Here is a 22,752-nt window from a genome sequence, read left to right as displayed (position 1 = left end):
CCCATTTGATGTTAATCCTTATCTTACTTAAAAACTAATTTGGCTGTTTTCACAATCTGATCTATAGGGAGTAAAATTAGAAACTTGAAATGTATGGTTCTCCTATATAACCATATGCAAATTACTGACTGCAAAGATTAGATAGTAAAATATTATACTTTGACATTTGCAGCAAAGCGTGTTCCAAATTGTGTGACTAATTAAAAGGTATTTTAAAAATAATATTTCAAATATTGCAGATTCATTGATTTAGTGATTTAATCTACATGAACGCAAAATAACACAAAAGAAATGAGTTGGAAAAATTAGCACATGGCAATGACATCATAAAATTGCCAATGTCAGGAAACAAGACCATAAGATATAGGAGCAGAATTATGCCATTTGGCCCATTGGGTCTGCTGCACTATTTTATCACGGCTGATCAATCTTTCCTCTCAGCCCCAATCTCCTGCCTTCCCCATCCCTTCATGCCCTGACTAATCAAGAATATATCAACCTCTGCCTTAAATATACATAAAGACTTAATCTCCACAACTGCCTGTGGCAACGAATTCCACAGATTCACCACTCTCTGGCTAAAGAAATTCCTCCTCAATATATTTCTTTATGAAGTATATTTCATATACTTAGAATTCTACAATTTGCATTTAATAAAGTATTGCATTAACAAAAATATTCAAAACTATTTAATCAGAATAAAATTACCGCTGTGATAAAGATATGGACTATTTTAGTATTAGAACAAAGGCGTAAATTTATAGAGTCATACTATCATAGAACACTACAGCACATAAAAAAGGCCCTTTGGCCCATCTAGTCCATGCTGAATAATTAATCTGTTGAATTCCATCGACCTGCACTTCCAAGGAATTATCGATCTGTATTCCCACATCTCCTGTTCTACCCCACTCCTCAGTGTCATACCTTTCACTGTGTAAACCTCAGTCTGGTTTGTTCTCCCAAACTGCAACCTCTCACATTTGTCTGCATTAAATTCCATCTGCCATTTTTCGGTCCGGTTTTGCAGCTCATCCAGATCCCACTGGAAGTTTTGATGGCCTTCCTCTCTGTCCCCAAATCTACTGATCAAAGTTTCGACGAAAATTATAAATAGTGAAGGAAGCAGCCATTTTAAGAGGCATTTCTGGAGTGTGGATATTATTCCAAGATGGTTCTAAGGATGTGAACAATTGTGCCTGGAATTCTGAGGATGTATGTTTGTTCAAGCGTTCTGGATGAGAAAGTGAAATTGTAGATGGAGTGAGCAGTTGCCTGAAGGGCTACATTTCAATGTTTGAGGAAGGGAACAATGCCATTTTCAAATAAACACTGGAACTGGTAGACTGGAAAGGTGGGCTGTCGAGATTCGGGCAGATTTCACTCCTCCCGCGATTGCCACTCTTCTCTCCGCGACGCTGAGGCTGTGAGACTTCCCCCAGCTGCTATGCTTTGTGTCTGAGAACTCTGCAGCGATCTGCCCTGCTAATATGGTGACCTAATACCAAGACTTTGGGCCTACTCTGGGGATTTGAATCGAAGGACTCAATCTGGTTTGGAATGTTGTTGTCGTTGCTCTCTTCTCTTGATTTGTTTTTTTTTCTTTTACTCTGCGTATTGGGGGTTGGTCTTTATCTTTTTTAATTGGGTTCTTTTTGGGTTTCTTGCTTTGCGGCTGCGTGTAAGCAGGCAAATCTCAATGTTGTTCAATTATCGATTCTTTGATAATAAATGTACTTTGAATCTTGAATCTGCTTTGACTGGAAGGGTATTTATCAGGGTCATGGAGAAATACAGCAAACTATATCATGTTTAAATTCAGAAAAAACGAGAAGTGTCATTTTTGATCCTTCGATTAAATTTGAAGAGACTTGGAAGCCACTTATTCAACATTTTCATATGATGTAGTTTGACCTTTTCCAAATCCTTTTTATTAACTTAGAATACATATATGAACAGCGGAACGGAGTTGATGACATTAATGAATGTATTCGATCTAATATATTGGTTCAGCCTTGTTTTGTTCTGTTTGCTTTTTTTGGGGGGTTTAGTCATTAGTTCTTTTTTAAAAATTTTTTTGGGTTTTTTTTCTTTGCAATATCGTTTTCTTTTTATTTCTTTTTTCTCCATGATTAACTATATCATGAGTTTGGAAGTCTATTACACTTGTACTATTTGTAGTCTTTTTTTGAATATGTTTATTATAAGATAATTCCAATCTCTTTGTATCACTTCTGTTATTATGTTTATGAACTTGAAAATTAATAAAAAGATTTAGAAAAAAAGAAAAAGAAATACAGCACGGATACAGGCCCTTCCACATAATGAGTACATGCTGACCGTCGTACCCACCCAGCCAGTCCCAACTTCCTGCAATGGGTCATATTCCTCCAAGCCCTGTTCCTCCACATACCTATCCAAACTAGTTCTTAAATGATCTCCATCTGACAGCTCATTCCACATACTCATCAGCCTCTGCAGGAAAATGTTGCTGCTTGTGTCCCTTTTGAATCCCACTATATTTCAAATATCAGTACGCGTTGATGCTCGGAAGGGTCAGCTGTTCAATGGAAATTTAGGACAGAAAAGCAGGTATCATGAACAAAATGAACGTGAAAGAGGAAGGTTGAGTAATTAAGAGAGTGAGAGACGCCTTAACACTGATAAAATAATTATGTAAAAAAAGAACCCATTGAATCCACGTCCCATTCCCATTCTGATATGTCCCACGTCCCATTCCCATTCTGACATGTCTATCCACGGCCTCCTCTACTGTAAAGATGAAGCCACACTCAGGTTGGAGGAACAACACCTTATATGCTGTCTGAGTAGCCTCCAACCTGATGGCATGAACATTGACTTCTCTAACTTCCGCTAATGCCCCACCTCCCCCTCGTACCCCATCCATTATTTATTTATATACACACATTCTTTTTCTCTCTCTTCTTTTTCTCCCTCTGTCCCCCTCACTATACCCCTTGCCCATCCTCTGGGCTTTTTCCCCCCTTCACTTTCTCCCTAGGCCTCCTGTCCCATGATCCTCTCATATCCCTTTTGCCAATCACCTGTCCAGATCTTGGCTCCATCCCTCCCCCTCCTGTCTTCTCCTATCATTTTGGATCTCCCCTTCCCCCTCCCACTTTCAAATCTCTTACTAGCTCTTCTTTCAGTTAGTCGTGACGAAGGGTCTCGGCCCAAAACGTCGACTGTACCTCTTCCTAGAGATGCTGCCTGGCCTGCTGTGTTCACCAGCAACTTTTATGTGTGTCCATTGAAAATGTTATGGTTCTGAAAGGACAGCATTTACAAAGGAAAAGGCATTCATAATGCAAAGTGTAAAGAGATTATTTGCTGTTGAATGGAAGACAAAGTTTAACAGGACAGTAATCAGCTTGGTAATTGATAATTAAGACAGAATCTCCCATGTAACACTCAAGCTGTCATTAAATGGTCAACTTACATCGAAGTATTGAGTATAAGAGCTGGAATGCTATGATGAGGTTGTATAAGGCATTGGTGAGGCCGAATCTGGAGTATTGTGTTCAGTTTTGGTCACCAAATTACAGGAAGGATATAAATAAGGTTGAAAGAATGCAGAGAAGGTTTACAAGGATGTTGCCAGGACTTGAGAAACTCAGTTACAGAGAAAGGTTGAATAGGTTAGGACTTTATTCCCTGGAGCGTAGAAGAATGAGGGGAGATTTGATAGAGGTATATAAAATTATGATGGGTATAGATAGAGTGAATGCAAGCAGGCTTTTTCCACTGAGGCAAGGGGAGAAAAAAACCAGAGGACATGGGTTAAGGGTGAGGGGGGAAAAGTTTAAAGGGAACATTAGGGGGGGCTTCTTCACACAGAGAGTGGTAGGAGTATGGAATGAGCTGCCAGATGAGGTGGTAAATGCGGGTTCTTTTTTAACATTTAAGAATAAATTGGACAGATACATGGATGGGAGGTGTATGGAAAGATATGGTCCGTGTGCAGGTCAGTGGGAGTAGGCAGAAAATGGTTCGGCACAGCCAAGAAGGGCCAAAGGGCCTTTTTCTGTGCTGTAGTTTCTATGGTTCTATGGTTCTAATATACAAAGCCCAGAAGTTTAATACAGAGTACTATCTTAAACTAAATCCACTTTTTAAGTGAAAGAAAACAGTAAATGCTTGCAATCAATGTCTCAAAACTATTAAGCTTCCCTGAAAAGTTCAGTGCTATAGGTATGTAATATCTGCAATTCATTTAGAGGATGGATTAAAATGATTTCCACCTGGCCATGTGATGGCATTATTCCAATGTTATGTACAGTAGTAGATAATTCCCATATGTGCAATATTTATTTTCCAATGTGTGAAAAGTCAGCACAAGTAAGACATGTTAAACATCAGGTGCAGAGTTAACTCATCAAAGCTGATGTTCTGTCAGCACCTACCAATCTTTTAGTTAATCTGAAAAATGTGATGAAAAATGCTATACACTTCACAATGCAGGTGGTGCGGAAAATACTTAAAATCTGATAGCTGACAATTTTTTAGGACTAATCAATAACAAGCCTGCAGTCAACATTGCTCCTCAAGTCAATGCAACCAGCACAAAATGGATTAACTACACTTATTTCCTGGGATCTCAGTGTGTGTAAGCTGTCTATTTGTCTACTGTAACTGTGATTCCTAAGTAATTCACTGTTTCCAATCATTTTAATGCCGCCTTAGGTTTCAAGCTATTGAAAACCAAATTTTATTTGTTTAATTGAATCTAAAGGACTGAGTCAAGAATATGTATCAGTTGTTATCGTTCCACTAAACTGATAGAGTTGATCACTGATGTGCACATCAGTGATAGGCAATAATTGATCATCTTACTGTCTACAGATTTAATACCTGATGTTAACATTTCTCCAAATAAGAGTATCCATAACTTTGAAAAGTGACTAATTTCTGGATGTCTGTTTTATTCATTATAAGTAAATGGATAGATGTTAATTTTTAAAGTATCTTATTTAATTCCCTAAAGTTGCTCAGAATTTGTAAAACGCAGCAGGAATATCAGAGAAAGGAATGGTCAGTATCAGCAAAACCCTGTACCTTTTCAGTGGGCATTCCCACATATGTAACAAGTTAGATATGCAATTGTTACTCATTTCCATAGCAGTTTGTGCAGTAATGCTTCAGGACAGGAAAAGGTGGGCGTTGTAAAGTGAGTCAATAAAACAGTCATCGCTTTGCATCAGTACAGGGTTTTGTATGAACCAGCAAATGAATCAGAACAAACTGTTTCAAGTTGAATTACTGACTGGGCACTTGGTAGCTCCTATTGTCTACATCTCACTGGTATGTTATAATAGAAAATTTTAAATTTGTCTTCATGTAGAGGTTGAAGCATTTGGCTTGATGAATCAGCTTTTCAATATTTTTGATTTTCAAAAATCAGTAGCCATCCAATGAGATCTCATTCCTTTTGTCCATTCTTTGGGCTAGTATGTATGTGCTTAATAGCTTTATCTTAAATTTGTGTCAACTAAATTTGTCTATGCCTGCTGTTTATGGCCAGTTAATCGGCAACTCAGTTCTAAGTAAGTAATAGGTTTGAGCACTCACTTCCCTATGTTCACACAGGTTGCAATCTGCTGGTGATTGCTCCCTGAATGCTCAGCTGAAATGAGATTCAATTAATGATCTTATCTCTTCATCTCCCTCTTCTTGAACTAAATCTCACAAGACAAGTCTTGACTTAAAAATCTTTTGCAGTTCTTCCTGCCTTTGGCAGAGTCTGAGCTGGAAACAAACCTTCTGCTTCAAAGCAAAGCATGGGGTTTGTTCTGTGAAGAACAGAAGAAAAAAAGGGTCAAGTCTGTTTGGACATAATTACACTTCATCAAAAGAAGCTTTCTTCATCTCCCATGCGTGAAAAGCCTGCAAGCAGTTAGTCTTTTTTTAAAAAGAAAAAAATGCTTTTTGGGAAACTAGCCAAGAGAAAAGCAAAACAGTAAAACTGGGTACACCACTCCTTCATGATTTCTTTGAACGTTTGAACAATTTTTCAGGTACATTCAGCTAATGTGTCTGTATTTTGTACTGGCTTTCAATCTTTAACTCAATACTTTTTAATGGAAACAATATTAAATTGGCAATATCAAGATGTTTTGGCAACATCTATCGTTTTCTTTCTCCTTTTAGGATCACTTTTCAAAAAGTGTTGCCCATTCACTGTTTGTCCGTAACAGACAAAAATTAAAAGTTAGCTGCAAAGAATTAAAGTGAAAGAAGATGCGTCACTTATTTCAATTTTGTCATTTAGAACTGAGTATATCTACAATAACTTTGACACGTTTAACTATTACTGGAGATGAGCTGCAATGAGCATTGAGAAAGAGCTCGTTCAGCCCATCTTTCAATATATTTGCAGAACGATAAGATTGCTGACCTAATCCTATGAGGAAATAAAAGGAAAGGGAAGCATAAAATAGTCAAAATTACTGGGAAATTGACAGAACAGATAAATAGATAACTTACCCAAAAGTAATATTTCGTCAGAATATGAATCCGTAGGCGAGAAAAGCGGATACATAGATGTGACTGTTATTGTTTAAAATCGAATGCAGTTAACGATAATTTCTATACCTGCATCAATGCTAGATGCTATCACGTTCCCGTACCTTGGAAAGAAGGTATTACACTAGGACCTCACACACCGGCGCATATTGTTAAAGTGACCACGAATTTAAATGAGGTAAAATACTGTACCCCGTCCACTTCGGCCGACGAACCGTAAATCGTTGAAACGAGCCACTTGGTTCTTCATGACCGCCGAGGCGTTGCGGAGTTCGGCCGAATAATTCTCATCATTGCCGGCCATGACCGTGACCACAGTGCCGTCAGGAACATCCCCCAGGGCGACAACCTGTCAGAGAGCAACAAACACCCTCATTACCGTGGGAGATGGCTCGCGGAGCACGGGATGGGGTAACTTCTGCCACCAGTGGGGTAGCTCTGGGTTACATTACGGCTCTTAAAACAAGTGCTACTGATGGATATTGTCTTCTGATCTCTTGATAAATGGCGGAATTTTTTCTCACCCCTTTATCCTTTTCAAAGTAAAATTGTTAACTGTCTATTTAAATGATGATACAGTTCGCTGTACAAAAAAAAGAGGATTGTTATTTTGTTTGCTAGAATGTGTCAATATTGTCTAACTATTTATTTCACAATTCCTGTGACCTCATCTTCACAGCAACAGGCAACTCGGGGCATTGCGTTTCCACAATCAATTCGCAACTTTTCAGTGAGCTCTCTCGAAGGAAATTAATTGATCCCGTGCTACCATCAAACAAAAGTTTTTTTTAACGCAGTTATGCGTACTGTTCGATAATCAATACGTCCACACCACAATTAATAAATGCACGGATTTCACCTGAAATAAAGATCTACATACTGTTCTGTGCTCAGAAATAGGTGCAGGATCAGAAAAAAAAGACACGGAACGGATAAAATGCTGAACACTCGCCAGTTTTATAGTTTTGATTGGTGTTAAAATATAATATGGAAGTTTAAAAAGTTGGTACTATATTCTCAGCAAACTAAAACAGTAGATATTTAACAGTAGTTAGTGGTAACAATGCACATTAAAAGCTGTCAGTATTTATTTAAGTGCACTTTCAACTGCCGTGACTGTTACCTTTCATTTATTAAAATAGCATGTTTATCGTTCGGTATAGTTTACAATATTTCTTTCCGTCTCTTGTGCTTAGTCTAAAAGATGTGGCTTATTCTTCTTACCTTGAATGCCACGGGTAAGGTTTTGTTGCACCGCCAGTGCGACGGTAGGATAGAACAGAGGAAATTGGGGCTGTCAGTGCGCACCAGCTCTGCAGGGTGATCGGCAATGATATCCACCATGGTTCGGTTCTCATGGGGTCGGATCATAGACCTGCTCAGCGCCGCCGTCCCGGCTGTTCCGACTCCGGGCCCTGGTTCCTGGTGAGGCACCATCCCGCTCACATCGCTCATTTTCCCCGTTGCTGGTAACGTGGTGGACGGTGGAGTAAAGCGCCGGCTCGTAGTGGGATCTACGGGAATACGCATCACAACACTTTGATTAGGGGCTTACAGTAGCCACAAATAGTCAATTTGTCCAGTTAATATCCGTTATTGACATTCAGTTCAATTCAGTCCAGTTTCTTTTTTTAAAAGTTTCTCCTCTAAAGTACAAAGCAGCTTTTTTTTTCAGGAAAGTCGGATTTTCCTTCTGTGACTACAAATATATTCCAAATGTCTGACTTTAGGGAGAAAATTTCTAATCCACGTTGTGGTCAAAACGATCAAGAGGAGGGAAAGCCACAGTTTCCAACTGGTGGTTTCACGGAGGTTGGGATTATAAAGCAAGTTTGTGGTCATGAAAAAAGTGAGCGATGATGAGACATCAAAGAGCACGTGGTGGCTGTAGGAGTCATCAACGATTTTAAAATATACTGTATTCCCTCGCAAGATGCGAAGTCGAGACGATCACGTTGGTACTTTTCCTGCTCCTTTTCTTGCCCCAAATGTCCACATGAGTCTGTATTCTCTTCCACGCTGATGAGGCGGGGGTTGGAGTAAAGTTTTCAGAATGCGGCTGGAGAGTAAGCACTAAAACATTTCCGCGAATGAATGAAAGTTATAAAGCTTGCCCCAGAGTAAAGCTTCACAAAAAAAGACTATTAAAATAATTTACATATCCAATCGTAAAATGTGCAAACGCCTACTTGTGATCTGAGCCTATCAAAGCTCTCCGATGCTTTCTTCGCAATTTATTTCCTCAAGGAGTGTTAGGAGGCAGACGACTTCCAGTTTCTGTCGCGACTTAAAAACTACAGCTGTCTTGCCACTAAGTTTACATCGATAATGCGAATTAAAATGTTCTAATAAGTGTCAATCAACACTGATAAGTGCTGAAATAGAAACAAGCGCAGTGTAACCATGGGTTAATTTTACTTAAATAATTTAGAAAACATGAATGGGATGGGGAATTGAATGCACTGAATTTGGAGCACAACCTACTGAGATCCAGTCTCTTGCTGTAAATTAGCGGCGAGCCTAACGATAACTTTCAAATGTACAAAACGCTATTTGAATTAGAGTGAGGAAGCAATTATTTAGCTAGTCAGTAATCTGGCACTGGCAATGTTCTTGTTAAACCAACTTCAAACGACATGCTTTTTTCAGAAGTAATCATCAAAGGGACATGATCTATAGCATGTAACGTAATGGCAAAACGTTGTATTGGATAAAGTTATTTGCTTTGGATTGGCTAATTAAGTAGGATATTAAACTTTTATTCTGATCCTTATAGTTAAGTACCGTTTATTTGAATTTTAGTTAAATATAACATATGCCGGCTATCTTGCGTGTTTATTACATAACAAGGAGGACCATAAATGACGCAAGAGCCGGTAGGATAAAGCGCCCTGTTGTTTCGATTTACTATTAATGTTAATTGGAATATATTACTAAGCAGACTTGCCCAAACTTTTTCTTTGAAAGGGAGCCTTGCAGTGACGTGAGTGCGGATTAAACAATGTAATCTTGTTCATGTACGTTAATCGAAAATTCATGTAATCGGTTTGAAGGGTAGTGCAACAAGATCTGAAAATACAATTCAGTTTAGTAATGATCACAAGCAATCACCCTCCTAGCTCGCCAACATTCAACTGGCAGACCAGCGAACATTTCGCGCAGGGAAGTCAGAAGGACCTGCGCATGTTTTGATTGACGGCCGAATCGTCCATTTACCGGTCGAATCGGTCTTGACAACCGTAACAGCTCGGCAACCAATCCGAGTAGGGAATTGTGCTGCGGGAACACGCAACCGAACGTAAGTGCGCGAGCAGAGCATGCCGGGTATTGTGGTAAAATCTGGCTCTGGCTGGTACTTGGTGACGAAACTACAATTCCCAGAGTGCACTGGGAACAGCATATGCGTCTGAGGACCTGAAAGCGTTTGGTCGGGTGCGCGTGAGGATCTGTCAAATCCGGAGCTGAGATTTAAAAGTGTACGCACATTCCCGGTAGAATTACACCCCTTTCGTAACGAACTGCGTGCGTTTGCAGGGGGTTTCCTCATTAAAACGAAAGTGAGTAGAACCATTACTCATTCATGGTTTTATGCCGCAGGCCTAAATTCTGACTTGTTCCTCCAGCACTGTCCTGCTGTCCATAAACAAGTCTCTCTGTTTCACTCATAGACAACACGTGAACAGGTTTCTGATCAACCGTGTGTGCAAGACCGAATGAGTTTTCTGTTGCGCAGTAAGCTGAAAACTTCCATCTAACTGCCCGGTAATGAACTTCCACCCACCGTTCTTGCCTCACACATACCGAGAACAGCCACAGTTTCCGCGACCCTGCACGTGGACCGAACGACCCATGTCCCAGTGACCCGTCGAGCACAGAATCACACAATTCCACTACATCCCGGGTTCCTATATACACAGACCATCGTTGCTTCTATTCCACTGAACCCCATGTTTCTGCACTGGCACAGGTCACCACTTCCCTGATTGCCCTAAACTGCATGTGCAGACCTCTATTACCCCCCGAATCCACTGAACAATTTGTTCCTGAAAATGTAGGAAACACTCCATCCTTGATTCTACTCAACTGTGTTCCCGCACATACATTAAGCACCACTTCCCTGAATTTAGTGCGAAGCATACCGTCTCCCCACTTTTCCAGTTCAGAATATTACATGTGTGTGGAAGCCTTGTTTCTGTGCACGCACACAGTATGGTGTGTTTGTGTGTGCGCAGAGCGCCTCCCTCTCCCGTCAATCCTTACAAAAACTGCGTTCTTGTGTGGATGTATCCTCTCGTGCAATGAATGTTCTCCTTTCTATTTTGTTCAGTGCTAATTAAGGGTGTATTTATATGATGCATAGTGTATTCTCATAATATTTTAGATATTTTGTTACTCTCTGTCCTACCTATTCAGTGCAGTTGCACGTAAAAGTAAGCAAGTAATCTGCATCTTGTTATTTAAGCTGCCTGCAAAGAATTATTTGGCCATAGTTAGTTACCCCAACATGCAACTCATTCTTTTATTTTCTGTCACATATATGATGTTGCAAACGTTTGGTGTTAATAATTTCTCTTGCTCTTTCTTCAAGTCTTTTTTTTCTGCCACATTGCTCAATACTATAGGAGGATTGAGCATTGGAACAGTCTGTTCATTAATGGATTTAGGTACTATTGATAAAATATAGTCCAATTACAAGCAGTTTACAATGCTACAGCTATTAGTAGGATGTGGATTGATGAAGTGAGCAGGCCTGACTTAAAGGGGAATAGATTGTACAACATTGAAGTTAGTAGACCAGTGTTCCAGATCGTTAAACCAATGACATGAGTTCAATTTGAACCGTAGCATCTGCAATTTTTAAATTTAAGTAAAATATGTATTAAAACAGTATCTGGAATTTAAATGAATGCCAGTCTTGATAATAGCAAATGACTGGATTGCTGTGAAATCCAATCTGGTTCACCAAGATCCTTCAAGGAGGGAAGTTTGTCATCCTGGCCTCCAAGTAATTCCAGACCAACCAGAAGGTTGATATTTAACTGCCTGCAAATCTAAGAGGCAGTTTAAAAAAATGCTGTTAAATGAAAGAAGTTAAAAGCAACACTTTACACCACCATCACACAAAATGCATGAGGAACTCAACAGGCCAGGCAGTGTCTATGGAAAAGAGTAAACAGTCGATGTTTTGGGCTGAGACTGTTCATCAGTGTGGGTTTCCTCCGAGTGCTCCAGTTTCCTCCCATACTCCAAAGATGTACATTTAGGTTTATTATATTGTGGGCATGCTATGTTGATGCCAGAAGTGTGGTGGACACTTGCGGGCATCCCAGCCCAATCATTGCTGATTTGATTTGATGCAAGTGACACATTTCACTGTACACGTGACAAATAAAGCTCATCTCTTTAGATGTTTAGAACATTATTTTAGATTAATTTGTGGAAGTGGAACATGATGTTAAACCAATAAAGATAAATTTCCTATTGAGGAAAAGCTCTTATTGAAGTGTGGGATAGATAGCTGGAGTGAACACCAATGTGTGGATGGCTGGTGGCATGGATGTTCAGGATATATTTGAGAATCAATTTGAGGTGCCTATGCAGTGTTAGCTGTCACTCATTTGGTATGGTTTTGAGTTACGAAGTTGTATTTCAAAGATTTTGACACAAAATTCCAGTCATAAACTGTAAGAAGGTTGTTCTAGGTTGTTGGAATGCTCTTTTTAGGCTGAGATGTTATACTGATGTTCTGCTTTGCTTCTTGTGGGACTGCTTTGAAGAAAGGCAAACCAGTTGTTCCAATAACTTGGTTGATAGCTGTCCCTCAATTTATTTCTATAAAACAGGTTATCTTGTCATGAGAGTTTGTTGTATGCAAAATTGTGTGGTGACAGTACTGCAAGAGTAAATAATGAGATAGTAAAGCACTTTTGGTTGTCTTGTGGTGTGAAAGAAATTAGTGGGCACGTGGCCAAGTGGTTAAGGCATTGGACTAGCTACCTGAAGGTTGTGAGTTCGAGCCCCAGCCGAGGGAACGTGTTGTGTCCTTGAGCAAGGCACTTAATCACACATTGCTCTGCGACGACACTGGTGCCAAGCTGTATGTGTCCTAATGCCCTTCCCTTGGACAACATTGGTGTCGTGGAGAGGGGAGACTTGCAGCATGGGCAACTGCCTGTCTTCCATACAACCTTGCCCAGGCCTGTGCCCTGGAGAGTGAAGACTTTCCAGCAAGACTAACGGATGCCTATGAAAGAAATTGCAATCTTTGTTTATTTAGATGATATTCATTCATGCTTGTTATGTTTCATAACTAAAATATGAAATTAATAATTCCAGTAAGATATGCAAAATAAACTTGGAAAAGGATATAAAGATTTTTAAAAATAGCGTAAGAATTAAGTTGTTGACATACATTGAGAAGAGAGATAATGTTGATCTTGTGTTTGAGTGAAGGATTATTGAGAATGTTTCTTGAAATTTTCAAAGTGTTTACAAAGAAAACGTTCACCAAAAATGTGAAAGTGTAACAGAAATAAATGTGAACTTAATTAAAAAGTTAAGGATATTAAGAGAAGGTGATGTATACCTTGGGATAATAAGACATGGGTTAAGACTCAATCTGTAGCATTTAGTCAAGCAATCTACATCTAATTATCCAGGTTAGATACCAAGTATGGCTTGCATTAATAAATCTGAATGATGTAACTAATCCCACTTCTCCATTGAACATTTGTGGTTTACATTGGAGGGTGCATGGGAATGGGAATTAGAGTGGTTAAAGAGATTGCAGTGTTTTAAATGTATAGATTGAAAGGCCACCTTCTAAGTTTGTAAACTACCTGACAGTTATATCATCTTGTTTTAATTAAAATCACTTTTTGTCTATTTATGTGTAATAATGTATTGGCTTTGCAGTAGGCCATTTATTTCCTATGGTTAACAGGCCAACAGACCATTTTCAGCCTTCAGTTAGCCGTCCATTATATCAATTCTGTAGATTCACTTGGGCATTTCCCTACATGAATGGGATTAGAAACGAGAATTAAAAGGGCAATGGGCTTTCTTTTTCCTTGTCTTATTATTTTCTAACTTGTATTTTCTGATCTTGTGACTAACGTTAGTTCAAAAACAATTTATATTATCTGCCCATTGTGGTTTAACTACAACTTAAAGTTTAGAAAGTATCAAATATAAATTTACTGCTGTGTCTAGTTTGCAATCTCTTTTTTGAATAGATTTTAATTTTATGTGACTCATCTTGCTGTATTTAATTCTATAGAAACTATCAGTTCCTCTTAGATTTTCCTCATTTTAATTACATATTGTTCACCATTAGCTGAGGAAAATGTCATTTTAAGACCATTACAGCTTTACATATGGAATAACCTCGTGTTTACAGTTTTAAAATTACCTGTATTTCACAAATTCAAAAGTTGCTAGTTTATAACTCATAGACAATGTTCAGAGTAACAGATAAATATTTTACCCAAATCAATTTTTGAGACTAATAATGATTTATTTGAGACAAATGCATTTTAAAGATGGACTGTTTTAAGAAAAACTGACCTGATGGATCAGTGAGCCCCTTCCAGTTAGACAAGCAGGAAGCTTTGTGTGTCAGCTGTTTTGAGAGGAGACTCTGGATGTTTGTGTCTGAAAGGGTTGAAAATTACATTAAAATGTGATTTTTTTTGAAGGCTGGTTTTATTGTCTTGAGATTACAAAAGAAATAGACAAGTTCTTTGGAGTGTAGCAATTTGAAGATATCTAACAAATATGAGTTCTTTGGAGGTTTCAAGTTCTTGAAGATGTGGAATAACTGAGCATAATCATTCCTTTTTTCAGAGTAGTTATTTCAGTTTTCAATCTTTATGCCAATGATTTTTATTAATGCATTCCTGGTGCCTTAACTGTTTTGCAGCCATTATGTTGATCCTTTACAGACAGTTACAGGGAATCATGATTTTCTGGCACTTTATAAAAAAAAAACTTGCTTTATGTCAATCAAGATCAAGGTATTAGATGAGATCATATGAAAATACAGAAAGTCCATATCACTTTTATCAGCATGCTTTTAACTACATTTTTTGAAAAGTAGCATCATAAAAATTAAGAATGAAATGATATGTTTTGATGATATTTTTTCAAATTATTGATCAAAGATTTAATCTAGTCTGCTGCAACTTTCTTTCATCTCAGTTATTTTGTTGATATTTATTGTCATTGTAAAGAAGTACTTTTTTTTAAACAAGATATGTTTCAGTTTTACCCAAGAGAGTGAATGTGCATAGCAAAATGCCATATTTCTTTTTGTAGGCAGCAGGGGGTTAAAGCTATCAAATGGTTATCCTCCTACTGAGAATTTTTTATAAGGCAATGGTTTGTATGAACTGTGGATATTTAAGCAGTCAGACATAGTTTGTAGTTTGGAAGATTCATTACATATGTAAATGCTACAATCCTAGTTAAGCAAACTTGCTCTGTTTATTAGAAGGTTATTATCTAGACAGAACAAAAAAAAACTGAAGCAGTTTTACAGTTTGAAGATTTTGAGCAGAACATTTGTTCAAATCTGTCATTTGTTGATTGACTGAAGACTAAATGTTTACTGTTTTTGTGTGGAATTGCGTAGTAGAAAATCAAATTTTGTTATATGGGAATGTGGTTGCACCTGATATGTTTAAAACAAAATCCCTTAACGTGATGTGAGAATTAAAACTGACTGGAATGACAGTATTGACAGTTATTGGTCTTACTGTGATGGTGGGGTTTCACCTGAACCAGTGAATTCGAAACTGTCTGACTTCTTTTATATGGAATGATAGATTTGATAATGTTACTCTGTTCTTAGCTTTCTTTAATTATATACTTTAGAATGATTAATGAGTTCTTGGAATAGTTGAGGATATGAGGAAGGTGAATTTGTGCTGAACAGCTTTTGACAAATTAGTGCTGTAAATGAACGTAAAATAAAACTGTTTAATGTGCCTATGGCCAAGTTTGTTAATTATTTTCTTTACCAGCCTGAGAAATGTAACCAATCTTATTCTTACATAAAACGTTCATCCAAAAACCTTTGAAATTCCTGGCACTTGTTGAGTGTTGAGGATTTGTTGTGTAGCTGACTGGAGAAGCCTAACGAAAAAGGCATTTTCTGTTTGTTATAATTCCAGGAAGAGCAAAATATGGTAAACAGTCATTCATTAAGTCAATCTAATTAGTTTTAGAAAAATGAGTAAAAGATCTTGTTGGGTTGGAGGGGATATGTATGTATCTTTTGAATTTTGATGTTTCTTCTTTGCAGTTTTTGTTGTTCAGTGTAGTTTCTGCAGCTTCGGCTGGGTAGTTTAATTGTGCACTTCACAGTTTTCTAGGACTAACTCCTGTTCTTTTCTCTTAAATGGAATCTTGCCATTCCATGGAAAATATTTTCTGTTCATAGACTCAGCCTGTTTGCCAAAATTGGAAAGAGGAGTACATCACATGACCTGAGAGCTAGGATGTGGGTTGAAAGAGAACCTTCAGTGATTCGTGCTCGGTACCTTCAGGAATTAAGCAGTGACATGAAAAAATAAACTTTTAAGAAACAGTTTTTGAAAGTAATGTAAGCAAATCTGTGCTTTAATAAAGGAAGAATATAATTATTTTGAGGAAATTATACATTTGGTTTTCAGAGTCACTTTTATTTTCCTTTATATTTTTCTTGCCTTCTCTTCTGTCTCTTCCTGCAAGCATATTTCCGATATTGTTTAGTTCCACCTTTACCTCAGCCTCCAGTTTTCACAAATACGGTGTCTCTATGTTCCTCTGTCACAAACATTATCGTTGGATTATTTTTCCCCTTAAAATTATCACTTCCAATGGAGGGCTTTTGCTTTTACCACTGAGTTTAATTAATTAGTACATTCTCTCTCTCGCTCTCTCATCCACTGTCTGGTTACTCTCCCTTATTTCTCTGTTAGTTAATTTCCAGGAACAAATTCAAATTCCAAATGCTGATAACACCTAATTCTGCCTGATCTCTCAAATCTACAAAGGATCCCTGGCAATAAGTTGTATATTAGACCAAAGTTCGAGTGCTGAGAGTGGCATTCAAATTTTATTTGCTGTCCTGAAGAAACTTGTGTCTAATTAGTTTATCTTCTTTCTTTAGAAATATTGCTGCATGTAAATGCCTTTACTTTTGAATTAATGTTTGCTGAGGCCAGCTTGTTATATATAAAGCTAAAGTGACATTTTTATTGAGCCGCCTTGTTCCCAATGTTGTTTCCTAGATCTTTTGAATGTATTTTTATGGTCTTAATTTTTGCATTTATAAGAGAAGTTCGCTAGTTGCATTTTCGCAATTATACTGCTGTCATTGTAATTTTAGACTTGCATTTTTTGGAATATCCTCTACATTCATCAAGCTAAACAGGTCAAAAATGTAAACAACAGGAATTCTGCAGATGCTGGAAATTCAAGCAACACACATCAAAGTTGCTGGTGAACGCAGCAGGCCAGGCAGCATCTGTAGGAAGAGGTGCAGTCGACCTTTCAGGCCGAGACCCTTCGTCAGGACTAACTGAAGGAAGAGTGAGTAAGGGATTTGAAAGTTGGAGGGGGAGGGGGAGATCCAAAATGATAGGAGAAGACAGGAGGGGGAGGGATAGAGCCAAGAACTGGACAGGTGATAGGCAAAAGGGGATACGAGAGGATCATGGGACAGGAGGTTCGGGAAGAAAGACAATGGGGGGGCCCAGAGGATGGGCAAGAGGTATATTCAGAGGGACAGAGGGAGAAAAAGGAGAGTGAGAGAAAGAATGTGTGCATAAAAATAAGTAACAGATGGGGTACGAGGGGGAGGTGGGGCCTTAGCGGAAGTTAGAGAAGTCGATGTTCATGCCATCAGGTTGGAGGCTACCCAGACGGAATATAAGGTGTTGTTCCTCCAACCTGAGAGTGGCTTCATCTTTACAGTAGAGGAGGCCGTGGATAGACATGTCAGAATGGGAATGGGATGTGGAATTAAAGTGTGTGGCCACTGGGAGATCCTGCTTTCTCTGGTGTGCGGACACTGGGAGATCCTGCATTTCTCAGGTCAAAAATGTGTGCTTTCCTGAGGAATGATTGTGTGTGATCTCCAAGAGTTCCAATATAATTTTTACATTTGTGGTTCTTAGGAAATAGAGGCGTAAATTGAAATTAGCAAGATTGAATTTCAATCTCACATTTTAATGGCAGTATTCTGCTTGGTGCTTTAAAGTGTGAAGTTGGGGTAGACAGGGATGAAAGGATTATGTCCAGACACTTTAGTCTGGGAAGTTATAATTTATATAGGTGCTAGTAGTCTGGGATTTGTGGTTTCAATGATGATGCACTGTAAAACTGAAGCATCTTGAATATTGTACCATTAAAACACGGAAATCAAGAAGTTGCAAATGTGATACCTTGTTCCTTTCCAGAATCCTCTCTGGGAATACCTACAGAAATCAGCAATTTGAGGATAACTTTGGATTCTTGTAGGACAGTCTGATTGTTTATATTAAAAAATCCCATGGAAAAAAAGTGAGCTTTCACCTTTTAGAGTAGTGGACATCTTAAATAGTGGACCAAGCTGTAATAAAAGCTGTAGCATTGTAGCATCAAAAAAGAGGGAGAAAAGAAGTTAGTGTTTCAGATTGATGGTCTCCCATCAGGAAATATTTCATCATGAGTCCTGATGAAGGGCTCTGCCAACTTGAAATATTATCTTTGTTTCACACACCACAGATACTGACTGGTATGCTGTGAGTTTACCAGGATTTTGTATTTTTAGAATTACAGCATCTGTTGAATCTTGCACACACATTGAATTATAGCTACTACTTAATAATCTCTGTAACCCTAAAAGAAAAACTGGTGTGTGTGACTTGTCATACATCAGAAAAAAATATTTCAGCATCCCGTCCAGATTTAAAGGTGTGATTATTTTATGTTTTGAAGTTCAATGTATTACTCAAGCCTTAATTTCAGGTGTATATTCAATTTTTATACTGTGCCTTAAAAATTTACAAAAAAATTATTGCTATTTTAGTAGCAGTTGATACAAATGAGACAATGTTCTATGGTCTGGAGGAATGTTGTCTCATTTGTTTGTATATATGCACAGTTAGATAACAATGAACTTGAACAAGTAGTTGTTCAGAGCTTAGTGATATTGTTATTGAACATAAGAAATAGGAGCAGGAGTAGGCCATCTGGCCCGTCGAGCCTGCTGCACCATTCAATAAGATCATGGCTGATATGGCCATGGACTCATCTCCACCTACCTTCCTTTTCCCCATAACCCTTAATTCCCCTACTATGTAAACATCTATCCAACCTTGTCTTAAATATACTTAGTGAGGTAGCCTCCACTGCTTCATTGGGCAGAGAATTCCACAGATTCACCACTCTCTGGGAAAAGCAGTTCCTCCTCATCTCCGTCCAAAGTTTTCCTCTGAATCTTGAGGCTATGTCTCCTAGTTCTAGTCTCACCTATCAGTGGAAACTTTCTTGCTTCTATCTTATCTATCCCTTTCATAATTTTATATTTTTCTGTAATGTCTCATCTCATTCTTCTGAATTCCAGCGAGTACAGTCCCAAGTGACTCAATCGTTCCTCATGGTCTAACCTCCTCATCTCTGGAATCAGTCTGGTGAACCTCTGCACCATCCCCAAAACCACTATATTCTTCCTCAGGAGACCAGAACTGCACGCAGATGCGGCCTCACTAGTATCCTGTACAGTTTCAGCATAACCTCCCTGCTCTTAAGTTTAATCCCTCTAGCAACAAGGTCAACATTCCAATTGCCTTCTTACTAGCCTGCTGCACCTGCAAAACAACCTTTTGTATTTCATGCACAAACACTCCCAAGTCCCTTTGCATAGCAGTATGTTGCAATTTTTTACCATTTAAGTAATAATCTGCTCTTTCATTTTTTCTTCCGAAGTGGATACCCTCGCATTTACTGACATTGTATTCCATCTGCCAGATCTTTGTCCACTCAGTTAACCTATTTATATCTCTCTGTATCTGATGCACAACTTGCTTTTCCACTCAATTTAGTATCATCAGCAAAATTAGATACACTACGCTCAGTCCCCTCTTCCAGATTGTTAATGTATATTGTGAAAAGTTGTGGGCCCAGCACCGACCCCTGCAGCACACCACTCACCACTGTTTGCCAACCAGAGTAGCACCCATGTATTCCAACTTGCTGCTTTCTATTAGCTTACCAATCCTCTATCCATCACCCCCAACTCTGAGCATCCTTATCTTATCTTTTTATGTGGCACATTATTGAATACCTTCTTGAAATCCAAGTAAATAATGTCCATCATCCCCTCTATCTACTGCGCTTGTTATATCCTCAAAGAACTCCCAGTAAGTTCGTCAAACAGGACCTGCCTTTGCTGAATCTATGCTGCGTCTGCCTGTTGAATCCATTTCTTTCCAGATGCCTCACTATTTCTTCTTTAACGGTAACTTCAAGCATTTTCCCAAAGACAGATGTTAAACTAACTGGCATATAGAAACATAGAAAACCTACAGCACAGTACAGGCCCTTTGGCCCACAGAGTTGTGCAGAACATGTCCCTACCTTAGAAATTACTAGGCTTACTCATAGCTCTCTATTTTTCTAAGCTCCATGTACCTATCCAAAAGTCTCTTAAAAGACCCTATCGTATCCGCCTCCACCACCATTGCCGGCAGCCCATTCCACGCACTCACCATTCTCTGAGTAAAAAAACTTAACCCGACATCTCCTCTGTACCTACTCCCCAGCACCTTAAAGCTGTGTCCTCTTGTGGCAACCATTTCAGACCTGGGAAAAAGCCTCTGACCGTCTACACGATCAATGCCTCTCATCATCTTATACACCTGCCTTATAGTTACCCGCCTTTTGGCAACTTCCTTTCGTGAACAGTGGCGTAACATTCACCATCTTCCAATCTGCAGGGATCTGCCCAGAGTCTAGAGAATTTTGGTAAATTATCACCAAAGTCTCTACTATAACTTCTGCCATTTTTTTCAGTACCCTGGAATACATTCTATCAGGATCAGGTCTGTCTTCAAGCCCACAAGTTTGCTCAGCACTACCTCTTTAGTGATAGCTGTTGTTGTATAGAGGTCCTCACCTCCTATCACATCCATACCATTTCTCTTTGGCATGTTAGATGTGTCCTCCACTGTGAAGATCGACGCAAAATAGTTATTGGGGCCGTTTATTCAACCCTTCATTACAAAAAAAAAAGTTTTTTGTGGTAAAAACGTCTCGTAGGATTTTTCTGCTAATATAGATTAGCCTGTGATACTCAATGCTATTTCTAAACCTTTTAAAATTAAAATTCATTACTGTTGAATTATGTACATGCAGTGGAATGCATTTGGAAAATATGAGGTCCTTGCTTGTACAGCAATTATTTTCTGTAATTTGTATTTCCTTTCAAGTTGTATTTTTTTTAGAAAGTGAAAGATGAGATTTTTTTAATGCACGCAAATTCCTTTAGTAACAACTTTATTTCTATGGTTGAGGGCAAGTTATTATAATTACAGTTTTATTTTGTCAGTGTCGTGATTGCGATGATATCACATGACATGATATACAGTCCATATGGATTGCCAAGTAAAAGACAATTCGTATTTGGAGGTACAGTTATAATGAGTTGAGTATTGTTAGAGACTTTTTTCTAGTGATTAGAATTGATAAGGCATTCAACACCTGAGAGAGGCAATACAGAATTGCTTGCCATGCCATTTCAGTCAGACTATAAGCTAGTAAAATGTAGTAGTAATCTAAAGATCAAAGAAAAGATCAGCTTTATTTACCACACGTACATCGAAAGATATATGAAATAAATGGTTTGAGTCCGTGACCAACATAGTCTGTTGTGCTGGGGTTAGGCTGCAAGTGTCTCTGTGCTTCTGGCACCAACATAGTTTGCCCACAATTTAATAACTCTAACCCCTAAGTCTTTGGAATATGGGAGGAAAATGGAATACCCAGAGGAAACTCACGTGGCCACCACATGGTCTAATATTCCAGTAATCTCCAGTATTAAGAACTTAAGAAGATATTTCTTCCAGTTTATTCGTGCTTGTTTCATAACTGAATTATTGAATGCCATTTTCATTTATTTTAGCATGTATTTTAGTACTTTATAAACTGAAAAGCAGTGTTAAGAAGTGTTTGTATTCTCAGTAAGCAGTTTAACATTTGAAACTTTGTATTGTAACATGGCCACATAACTTATTTTCAGTTCTTGTTGATGTATCAGCCTTCTCCATCCTTTTCCATATATACTTCATATGGATTGGCATGCAAAGATTTTTTTCAAATCAGTGGTGATGTATATATTAATCTTTCATTTATTAACTTTGAGGAGATTTGCCCTCTCCAAACTTAAATATATTAGTGAACTATGCAGCTTAGTACTACCAAAAGTGATATAATTTTTATTCACAACATGCTGGAGGAACTCAGCAGGTTGGGCAGCATCCATGGAAAAGATCGGTCGACGTTTCGGGCCGGAACCCTTCGTCAGGACAGTAGAGGGAAGGGGCAGAGGCCCTATAAAGAAGGTGGGGAGAGGGTGGGAAGGAGAAGGCTGGTAGGTTCCAGGTGAAAAACCAGTACGGGGAAAGATAAAGGGGTGGGGGAAAATTCTTTTCCATGGATGCTGCCCGACCTGCTGAGTTCCTCCAGCGTGTTGGGAGTGTTGCTTTGACCCCAGCATCTGGAGATATTTTTTATTTCTTTGCAAACTTAAGTGATGTTATGAATGAAGTAGAATGCACATTATGGGGGTGGCATGGGACAGCTCCAGGAACCTTGTTCAGCTGTTTGGATTTCCTTAACGTACTCCATTTTCCTCCCACTTTCCAAAAGTCTGCTGCTGGATTAATTGGCTACTGTATAAATTACCTCTTATTATAGACATAAGAAAGTCTGCAGATGCTGGAAATCCAACTCAACACACACAAAATGCTGGAGGAACTCAGCAGGCCAGGCAGCGTCTATGGAAATGAATAGGTAACTGATGTTTTGTGCCGACACCCTTCAGAACTGACAAGGAAGGGGATAGACAACAGAATAAAAAGATCGGGGGTCGGGGGAGGAGAAGGAGGCCAGTGGGAAGTTGATAGATGAAGCCAGGTGGATGGGAAAGGTCAAGGGCTGGAGAAGAAAGAATCTAATAGCTGG

General features: G+C 38.7%; 2 protein-coding genes across 9 annotated transcripts in view; one reads left to right on the top strand and one right to left on the bottom strand.

Moving 5' to 3' along the window:
* The window catches only part of runx2a (RUNX family transcription factor 2a), a 238,631-nt gene that overhangs the window by 145,879 nt on the left and 70,000 nt on the right, over window positions 1–22,752 (bottom strand). For 3 of the 4 annotated variants that reach the window (XR_011885026.1, XM_072251455.1, XM_072251456.1), the window contains exons 1-2: window positions 7,768–8,662; window positions 6,736–6,892 (exon numbers count right to left, since the gene is read on the bottom strand). Coding sequence is in view for 3 of the 4 variants with exons in the window: in XM_072251455.1 (XP_072107556.1) it covers window positions 6,736–6,892; window positions 7,768–8,073 (463 nt within the window). In the remaining variant the exon portion in view is untranslated. Of the gene's footprint in view, window positions 1–6,735; window positions 6,893–7,767; window positions 8,663–22,752 lie in introns of those variants that run through there. The other variant, XM_072251457.1, reaches the window with a different exon arrangement.
* Window positions 5,243–22,752, top strand: part of supt3h (SPT3 homolog, SAGA and STAGA complex component) — a 426,895-nt gene continuing 409,385 nt past the window's right edge. The window contains exons 1-2 of one of the 5 annotated variants that reach the window (XM_072251461.1): window positions 9,935–10,100; window positions 10,212–10,275. Coding sequence is in view for 1 of the 5 variants with exons in the window: in XM_072251458.1 (XP_072107559.1) it covers window positions 5,248–5,322 (75 nt within the window). In the remaining 4 variants the exon portion in view is untranslated. Of the gene's footprint in view, window positions 5,323–9,822; window positions 9,842–9,934; window positions 10,101–10,211; window positions 10,306–22,752 lie in introns of those variants that run through there. The other 4 variants (XM_072251460.1, XM_072251458.1, XM_072251463.1 and 1 more) reach the window with 4 other exon arrangements.

Source organism: Mobula birostris, chromosome 2 (genome assembly GCF_030028105.1).
Source record: "Mobula birostris isolate sMobBir1 chromosome 2, sMobBir1.hap1, whole genome shotgun sequence".
NCBI classification, from domain to species: Eukaryota; Metazoa; Chordata; class Chondrichthyes; order Myliobatiformes; family Myliobatidae; genus Mobula; species Mobula birostris.
Note: the sequence above shows the minus strand (reverse complement) of the source record. Positions and strands in the feature narration are given on the sequence as shown.